We start from the raw sequence: 9,936 nt of genomic DNA, 5'->3' as shown, positions 1-9,936 counted from the left end.
TCCCACTTCCTGCTATGACCGCTGATGAAGTCCCGCTGATGTCACAACTGAAATAGAACTAATAAAATATTAATACAGTGACACACAGAATACTAGAGACTCCCCATTAGATGACCGGGTAACGGGTGATGGCCACCAGAGTATGAGGAGGATGATGGTGAATATAATGGAACAGACAACGAAGACTGGAGCAGATGATGTGGTAGCATAACCAGCAAAAAAAACTAACCCTGAGGGCGCATTCACGGGAACAGTTCCCCTGTGCAAATTCCATCCAGTTGCCACTTGGATGGAACTCTCACAAAAGCCTTATGTCCACGACCAGGTCGGATTCCGCATGCAGAAGCCCACAGGGAAATCCTACCCTGCCCGTGGTCGAGGACACCTATTTACCTGTGTGGGTCTCCTGCATCCCGTCCGTATCTTTTATTTTATTTTTTTAATTCCTGTTTTCCCGCAGATTGTACGACTTGCGTTGAGTTCAATGGAAGCCATTCATGCGGGATCTGCAGGAAAATGGAGCATACTGCGATTTGATTTCCAGACCAAAAGGTCTTCAAAACAAATCCGCATTCTTTAATGCATTTGCAGACGCCCATGTATCCCTATGGGCGGCTTGATTTGAGGGTCTTTGCAGATCAGATCCGCTCCTGGACGTGAGGCCTAACCCACGTGGGTTAATTCAGTGGGTTAATTCACATGAGCAATTGTTCGCTCGCACCGACTCTAGAATGATAAATCGCTGCATTTGCTATTTTTGGGTTATTTTCTGCTTAAGAATCGCCCATTATTCACTAATGGATAAAAAATTTGCATCACACTTGAATGTAAATGCAAGTTTCATGTGACTGCAGTGCAATTTTGTATTTATTTTTCTTGTTGCAATGATGTGATGTGTTACTCCTAAAACGAATCACGTTTGCATAGAAAATCGCTAACCTGCAAATGCAGTATCAGTGCTAGTTTCTTAGACCGATCTTGCACTCGCCCATGTGAATGCACTTTAACACTGGCTCTCATTAAATCTCTCCTTTACACTGCCCCTCACAACCAGACACCACTGTTCCTAAACAGTCTTAAGTTGCCTAAAACACTCTTCCCGGGAACAGATGGACTCTTGGGCGCAGACAAGAGGCTAACGAGTAATGCTGAAATATGAACCAAAACATGCAATGATGACAAACCACAAACTAGGAAATAACCAAGTAGCAAGATACACTGACTGGACAGATGAGATAAGGCTGGACTAGAACTAGGTACTAGAACAGTGATGGGCAACCCTTTGAGCTCGGTGTGTCAAAAATTCGCCAAAAAAACGAGCATAACTCGGGTGGTGTGTCACTTCGAGAAAAAAATCCATAAATTCGCGATACTTATAGTTTAAATAACAAAAATGTATAATTTTAATGTATAACTGTATTTAATAAACCCAAAACACCCATAGCACAGGCCCTCGCTGTTAAGAAAATTGTAGATCAATGTATCAGTTAATTGTTCTTTTATTGCATTGTAGACTAGAAATATATAGCATGGTACTAGTAGAAGTAGTGAAGGGGTTAAACGAAACCCTTCTATAGGCTTGCATGTCTTCTGAGGTAGACAGACGAGATAAGACAGTCTCATAGACCACCCATGTATGTATGTTTACAGATGAGGCCCACAGGAAATAGGACAGACTTCTGGTATCTCTTGCATTCCTTTTCCCTGAATTCATAACGGTTTCATTGTATGTTATAGTTACACCTTAAGGGCGCCCACCCACTGGCGTTTGCGATTTCCGTGCGTGAAAAACGCAGCGTTTTTCGCGCCTTTTCCGGTCATTTCCATTGACATTTATGGGTGCATTAAGAGAAAAATAAGGACACATATGCAACTGACAGTTCCTATGTTAAAAATTGCAACGGACCGAAAAAAAAAACGCCAGTGGACAGGAGCACATTCAATACTAATTGCTCTTGAGAAAAAACGCAAAGGAAAAAAAATCGCCAGTGGGTGGGCGCCCTAAGAGGTGTAACTTATGTTAATAATTTTTGTTTTAGCCTATCATGTATTCTTATTAATCTTGGAGGTATGTACTTTTCCTGTGATGTCATTTATGGTACATAAGCTTCGAACACCTTAGAATAAATTAGAAATCATCTGATACCGCACAGGCTGGTGTGATTTGTATTTCTCCTGGGCCCAGACTTCTGCACGCGATCTGGGATCGTCTTCTCTTTGATAAACACATAAATTCTCCTTACACTTGCCTCTTGCAGCCTCCACCTCACTTATCTCAGTAATGATGACCCCCAGCGGCGATAGCGCACCCCACAGCGCCTCCCAGCAGCACCTGCCCCCCACCAGCGGCCCCCAGCATTACCTGCCCCCCCCCCCACAGCGGTGACTGCCCCTTCACAGCGCCCCCCCCCAGACCCATGTACTTACCTTGTGGATGCTGGGATGCTCTGCTCCTCCTGTGCCCGGCGCCCTCCAGCAGCGATGATCTCCCGCACACACTGTGACGTCAGTGTGTTGCAGGACGCCTTCTCCCCGGCCACTCCCGTGGAACCAACAGGTAGGAGACGTCGGGGGATGGGGGGAGGAGGATCCTGGTGCACACTGACATCACAGTGTGCACCGGGATCAGCACTGTTAGTAGTGCTGGTTAATGAATACCGGCAGGGGAGCCGCGGTCCCTGCCGGTATTCATTAACGGGGGAGCGGCCGCGTGTCAGCGACTATGGCTACGCGTGTCAGTGCTGACACGCGTGTCATAGGTTCGCCATCACGGTACTAGAACAAAGTGTCCTGGATAAAACACATTGTCACAGCTATCAACTGCACCACACTGCAGAAACCAAAAGTATTTATAGAGAGGGAAATCAGTCAGACACTCTTCTCTGTGAGAAGGCTGAGCAGTATGGACCCTGATCTCCCCCAGTGGGTCATAGCAACTGCCCTACAACATCTTAAAAAGCAGGAAATAAGGATGAACCAGGAGATCTCCTGCTGATTGTAGCAGATAGGAAGTCCTGAATCCAGACTCGAGCTTCTCCCTTGTGTTTTCGGATTTGCTATCTGAAGGTCCTACATTAAGCTGGGCCTTTCCCAGTACACTCTGTGGCATCTGTAACAGATGTGGTATATTAGCGACAACCCCGTAGCACTGATGATTCATTGCTTGCTCTGCATCCAGAAGTTCTAGTATTGGGATCCGGCATTGTAAGGCAGTCGGTGCAGCTATAAGGCTCTGGGTATTTATAACGGTTCATTCCACCTTAACTGACACTCCAGCAAATCTGGGGATCGGCATCCCAATGCTGGCGAGCAACTTCATCAAAAAAGATATCACCGTTCACCTACAGAGCGAAAACGGCGTCCTCGGCCTGGTATGTCCGGTTTCTGAATTAAATACTTATTCTGTTTTAGATAAGTTCCCTCCCACCTTCCCTTTTAGTGGGGGTGGGGCTCTTTGTGATGGTTAAAGGGATTGTCTCAAGGGGTGGATATAGAAGGGAGGGCGCTCCTTGCTCTTGAATAGCTGGTTAATAAAGGACATCAACCTAAATATCGTGCATGTATGTTTACTCCAGGGTCCTTACCCCACGAAGGACGAGGTGGATCCTGATCTCATCAATGCAGGTACAAAAGGAACTGCCCCCTAAATGTAATAACTGACTGAGAACCAATTAGTTATCAGCACAATTGTAATTCAGCTCATGGATCCTTCTTAGCATTGAGCATATGTCTGCAGTGACTCCACCAGCAGAATAGTGAGTGCAGCTCTGGAGTATAATACAGCATGTAACTCCGGATCAGTACAGGATAAGTAATGTACACAGTGACTCCACCAGCAGAATAGTGAGTGCAGCTCTGGGGTATAATAGAGGATATAACTCAGGATCAGTACAGGATAAGTAATGTATTTACAGTGACTCCACCAGCAGTATAGTGAGTGCAGCTCTGGAGTATAATACAGGATATAACTCAGGATCAGTACAGGATAAGTAATGTATGTACACAGTGACTCCTCCAGCAGAATAGTGAGTGCAGCTCTGCAGTATAATACAGGATGTAACTCAGGATCAGTACAGGATAAGTAATGTATGTACACAGTAATTCCTCCAGCAGAATAGTGAGTGCAGCTCTGGGGTATAATACAGAATGTAACTCAGGATCAGTATAGGATAAGTATTGTATATATACAGTGACTCCACCAGCAGAATAGTGAGTGCAGCTCTGGGGTATAATACAGAATATAACTCAGGATCAGTACAGGATAAGTAATGTATGTAATGCAGTGACTCCACTAGCAGAATAGTGAGTACAGCTCTGAGTTTATTACATAAGTAATGTATGTATGCAGTGATTGCTTATAGTCCTGTAAACATGTGGGCTCTTTTACCATCACTTCTTTGGATGCTATATCTGTGCTGCCAGTAACTGCAGGCTTCATCCAGTCAATACAGTGTTAGTGTTAGTGTTAGTGTTAGTGTTAGTGTTAGTGTTAGTGTTAGTGTTAGTGTTAGTGTTAGAGCTGACAGCAGCCACTGCCCAGTACTACGGTCCTGGTTTCTCCATGCTCGGAGCATGCTCTGAATGCAACAATGAACATTCCCATTAAACACTGTCTGTTCTGTCAGGTAAAGAAACAGTCACAGTCCTTCCAGGAGCCGCCTATTTCTCCAGTGACGACTCGTTCGCCATGATTAGAGGGTGAGTACCTCGTACATTTATCTCTTACTCCATAGTAAGAGTCTATTGACGTGGCAGATTAGTTGCAGCAACCATCCCTTCCGGACTCGGAGCTGTGACTCTGGTGTCGGAGTGGTTTGTGGAGCTCGGTAACAGTCTCCACATGTTATCTTCCAAGTTCTATGGCGTCCTTAATGGAGCGTTTGGTGCTTGCTGGCGCATCATTCAGGAATCTGGATGAAAGCCCCTGTGTAAGGTCTGGCAGCATATTGGATGGGAGGATCTTAAACATCTTTAACCCTTTCCAATCCAGTGTTTGACCTCATCCAACATTGAGATTTCCCTGCATAGCTCCGCTGTTGGGCTGTTACAATATGCAGGACAGCTCTCCATTGAAAACCCGCTTTCCCACCCAAAATAAATAAGAGCTAGGGAGTGTGCGGATGGCAGGGTAATTGGATTGGAAAGGGTTAAAGCTGTGTTTTGGGACTTTGTAAACTTTTTTTTCTTTTGATGACCCATCAGTAATCAATAGAAAAAGGTTAACAAAGTCCCAAAATATAGTCTCAGCACCTCTTAGCCCCATAAACTTCATTATGGGAGTCTGGGGAGGTATGTTTGCAGCACCCCATTCCTGCGCTGTGTCCCCGTGAAGTCAGTGTGCGCAGGTAGCTTGACTCTTTCTGCATACACCTCTACCATACATCTCTTTGGGAGGGGCATGTGCAGGGAGGCAAGCTGCTGGCATGTGCAAACTTTACAGGACACAGAGCTCTGAGTATGACATGCACCTCCCCAAACTCCCCATTCCATAACCTTTGAGCCCCATAATGTTTATGGGGCTAACAGGTGCTGACAGTGTCCCTTTTGGAAGACGTTGAACTTGATCCCCCAATATCCTGCCACAGGGGTTTTCATCAAGATGATCGACGGGACCCACTGCTTGGATCCCTGCCAATCAGCTGCATCGTGGTGCCGCTGTCACTATGGTCAGTAGAGAAGGCAGAAAGCGCTAGCCGTAGCGCAGCAGCCCGGATTAGTATTGCATTGAAATCAACAAACTGCGCTGCAATACCAACTTGGGCCACTGTGCTATGGCTGGTGCTTTCTGCTTCCTCTGCTAACCATAGCAACAGCAGCACAAGGAATCCGCTTGTCGGCGGACCCCGGCCAAACCATTGATGACCTGTCGCTCATCAATAGAAAACGTTAAAGTCCTGGAATAGCTCTTTAAAGCTGCAGAAGGCGTTCATCTTGAATGTAATTCTCATTACAAATGTAACCTCCCATTTATACCTATCTGACTTTTCCCTCTTGCTCTTTCCACATAGGGGACACGTGGATCTGACCATGTTGGGTGCCATGCAGGTGTCTAGATACGGAGATCTGGCAAACTGGATGATCCCTGTAAGTGTTGTCTTCTATTCTCCATATGCATAATATTATATCTCCTGCTCCTACAGCTCCTGGCATGTTGTGATGAAGGGGTGATCCACTGCAATGTGCGAGCTGCCTCCTGCACCGCTTCCCAAAACTGATCCCTAACCCTAAAAGGCATACATGTACACCCTCTGGGGCGGGCTTTGTGTGGAGCAGCATTTGGAGCCGAATCGGCTCCATACATGGCGGGTGCTGTCTATGATGGCTGACACTAGCCTTGAGCAGTCACGATCAGCGCTCATGCTGATCGTAGCTATTAACCCTTTAAATGCCGTGACTGGCCCTCTCGGGATGAGATTGCAAGGTGCCATTTGGTTGTCACGACAACCAAGGACCTCCCTGAAGGCTCCCAGGGATGCAATGAATGATCGGCTATCCTACATGTGGTACCAAAAAAAAACACAAAGCACCATCGATGGAAATTAAAGTTATAGCAGTCAGAAGATGGCGACAGAAAAAAAAAATATATTTTTAAAGTTTTTATTTCTCAAAAGTAGCGCAAAAACTTATCATCGCACTGAGCCGCAGAATAAAGCTATCCTGTCATTTTTTCTTTCTTAGAAATTCCTAAAAGTTTCCTTCAGTACATTAATGGTACCACTGAAAAATACAGCTTGTAGTGGAGGAACCTCACATCGCAAAGAAGGGGGTTCATATTCGTGCAAGATCTTTGCATCTGGCAGCACACACATATCGCAGTATCTTCTCTCCTCTGTGAAGCCGGCCATAGACAACTATGTGGATAGAAAAAGAAGTTCTGATTCTTTTCAAAAATTGGAAGGAAAACCCAAAAATCAAGAGAAAAAAAGCTGACCATGTCCTTAAGAGGGTTAAAGAAGTTGGTCCACCATTAAATATTATATTCATTGTACAGATCAGGAAATGAACAATAGTCACCATTTACATGGTCCAGTGAAGAGCTATGACGTTTACTGCAGCGCCCCCTGGTGTTCAGTGTACAACACTGCATGCTGGTGGGCATGCATGCTTACTGTGGACTCATGTTCAGTCACTTCTCATAGCCGGGCATCTGCATAGCATCCTCTGTTCACTGCAGGGTAGCCAATAAAATGGCTTTCTACTGGTTAGGAAGGAGCAGCCTCTGTAGTACATGACAGCATGGCTGTAGAAGGGGAGAAGTAAGGACTAGATTAGCTCCCAGAGGGGGAAGGAGACTGATTCTGCGCAGAGACCGCCCCCAGCAGCACATTGCAAGCAAAAAAATGATGCTATAGATATTTTTATGCCCAAAACGCTGTTAAATTTAGCGTGTGACCGCATGGGGCGGAATTCCAGCTGTGCCCTGATTACACAGCAAAATCTGCATATGTTACATAGACGTTACTGCGCATTTGTTGTGGAATTCACCCTATACATTGCAAGGGGTGAAAACCTGCAGTATCAGTTGACATGCTGCGCAGCGTGGTCGCATCGGCTGCTGATTCTGTGCGCATTTTTTTACATAATGTGCGAATTAGATTTGTTAAGATCTCATCTGCTGCTGCTGTGCATTTATTGCACACCAATCCATTGTGGCTAATCCAGAGTGTATCTGCCCTGTGTGTACATACCACGAAACCGCTATTTTGGTATATCCACGCATGGTGAAATTGGTGCCGAATTCCGTATCCTAAACCGCACTATTGGTGCAGATTTAGATTGAAAGGGTAAAATGTGCCGCCGATCCATGTCAGAATCTGCGCCAATCAGTGTGAATTCGCACCACATTCCGCTGTGTGTGAACGTACCCTTAGCAACATTTCAGGGCTCTTGGTATGGAATGATTGATGAAATAACAGATCTCTGCTGCCTATTCCTTCCCCCCCACAACCAGGTATTGCAGCAAGTCTTGCGGTTTTTATTTTTTGTCTTCATTCCCGCCCTCCAGCACCCAAAACTGTTTACTTCTCCAGTGACCTAGCCGTACAAGAGCTTGTGCTTTGCAGGATGAGTTGTAGTTCTTGATGGCACATTTGTGTCTCCTGAGCCCCATAATTTTACTGTCGGTGCGGCTGTGTGCAGACTTGATTTTTATGGGGCGAGCTGTAGTGTTTGTTTTTGTTTTTTTTTTAACTTTTACCATTTTGGGTCGCATATGACATTTTTAGTCCCCTAGTGGGACTTGATTATGCAATCTCTTGATCGCTTGTACAGTACACCGCAGAAGTGATGTTTTGCAGTATATTGTGCTTGCTATGTCCTCCTATTATACCCGGAGGCAGGGCTCAATAGGTGCGCTCCTAGGGCAGGCCTGGAGTCTTCACTAGCCCCTGGCTGTCATAGCTACCATTCAGCACCCCGTGATCTTGTGTTGGGGTGAACCGATCAGGTGACGGGATGCTGTGGTGAACATTGACAGCAGCATCTAAGGAGTAAGATGGCCAGATGGGTGTCAGCTGTGTAACCGTCTACAACCTCCGCATCTAGAGCGAGCTCCACTCTTGCGCCTGCTGTGTACTCACTATTTAGACCTCCGCCATACATGCGTAGTGTATATCTAGTGACGATATCAAACTGTCTGTAAAAATGTATTGTATTGTAAATCTACTCGCTCGTGAAATTGTATGGATATTGTGCTTGCTCTGGGGTTGCCATGGTAGCATGAACACTTTCCTGTCACGTGACCGTATCTAGATATCAACATATCCTCTTAATATCTCTGGAAGATTTCCCAATTACTTGTAGAGCCGCTGAAGTGCCGCAGTGAAAGGGCTTCTGAGACTTTCCGAGCCATAGAAGTCTCCCTCCCCAGTAGGAAGCATTGCCACGTCTTCAGGTGGTTGGCCCCAGCGCTGATATCTGAGTACACGTGCTTGTGTTGGTGGTAGTCATTGGCTTTCATCTGTCGTGAGCCACGTGGGGAGTATTGGTGATGCCGGCAGAGAAGGTCCTGTAGTTGGGGAGGCTTCCGCTCGCTCTAGAGCTCTAGCGGGTCAGAATGGGATCTGTTCTAGGCTACGAGCTGCTAAAAGCCACACAAGCCAAGGAGCTTGGGGCTTATTTCAACACTGGCATTGCCGTCTGGCCCTGATGTCATCCAATTACTAACTTGCACTAGATGATAAGTATAGATTTTCACTCTACGGGGTGTCACCAAAAAGCCGGATGTGGCCTGTGTTGCCGAACGGCTCCATGCATGTACTGTAGCTGAAGGCCACTTCTAGTACACTCTTTAGGATGGGCTGTACTCCCATTTGCTACAAACCACAAAGGGCATGGATCTTAGTATTTATTTTGAAGACTGGCATTGCCCTCTGGCTAATACTGCATTACAGATCCGGTTTCATTAAAGCAGCGGTCTGGGGGGGGGGAAATGAGATTAATTTTTAATACAGTGCTTAGTAGGTTTCAGTCCCCCTTCCTCACAATGCCCTGCAGATCCCATTCCAACAGTGCCTCGTCCCCTGCTGCATGTTTCTTTCAGCTGCAACAATGACATCACGTCACAGGGACATGTGACTGCTGCAGCCAGTTACTGACTGAATATAACTCAAGATCAGCTGGTAATGGGCAACAGTGGTCCATTTACAATGCACTTACCACCAGTGATAATAGGAGACAACTTATCTGATTGAAGTCCCCCTTTTTTTTTTTTTTTGTTTTCTTCATCTGGCCCAGACCGCCATGATGACTTCCAGCCACACCGTAGGCTGTACTACAGGTACTTGTGGTTGAAATCCATATTTTGGGGCCCCCTAACGGCCTATGCGCCATACTATCATGTAGAGCATTCGTGCCTTCCTATTCAAGTGCCCTATTGTTTCAATATAGGACACCAGTACTGCGATATAGCGCTGGATCTGTCCTATTGACTACATC

The 9,936-nt window shown here is 46.0% G+C and overlaps 1 protein-coding gene across 1 annotated transcript in view; it reads left to right on the top strand.

Annotated features, from left to right (window-relative positions):
- OXCT1 (3-oxoacid CoA-transferase 1) overlaps positions 1–9,936 on the top strand; it is an 83,937-nt gene that overhangs the window by 37,166 nt on the left and 36,835 nt on the right. The window contains exons 8-11 of the mRNA XM_066604853.1: positions 3,171–3,371; positions 3,576–3,624; positions 4,626–4,698; positions 6,009–6,084. Coding sequence (XP_066460950.1) covers positions 3,171–3,371; positions 3,576–3,624; positions 4,626–4,698; positions 6,009–6,084 — 399 coding nt within the window. The remainder of the gene's footprint in view (positions 1–3,170; positions 3,372–3,575; positions 3,625–4,625; positions 4,699–6,008; positions 6,085–9,936) is intronic.

The sequence above is a fragment of the Eleutherodactylus coqui genome, chromosome 5 (genome assembly GCF_035609145.1).
Source record: "Eleutherodactylus coqui strain aEleCoq1 chromosome 5, aEleCoq1.hap1, whole genome shotgun sequence".
NCBI lineage: Eukaryota > Metazoa > Chordata > Amphibia > Anura > Eleutherodactylidae > Eleutherodactylus > Eleutherodactylus coqui.
This window is presented reverse-complemented; position numbering and strand designations above follow the sequence as displayed.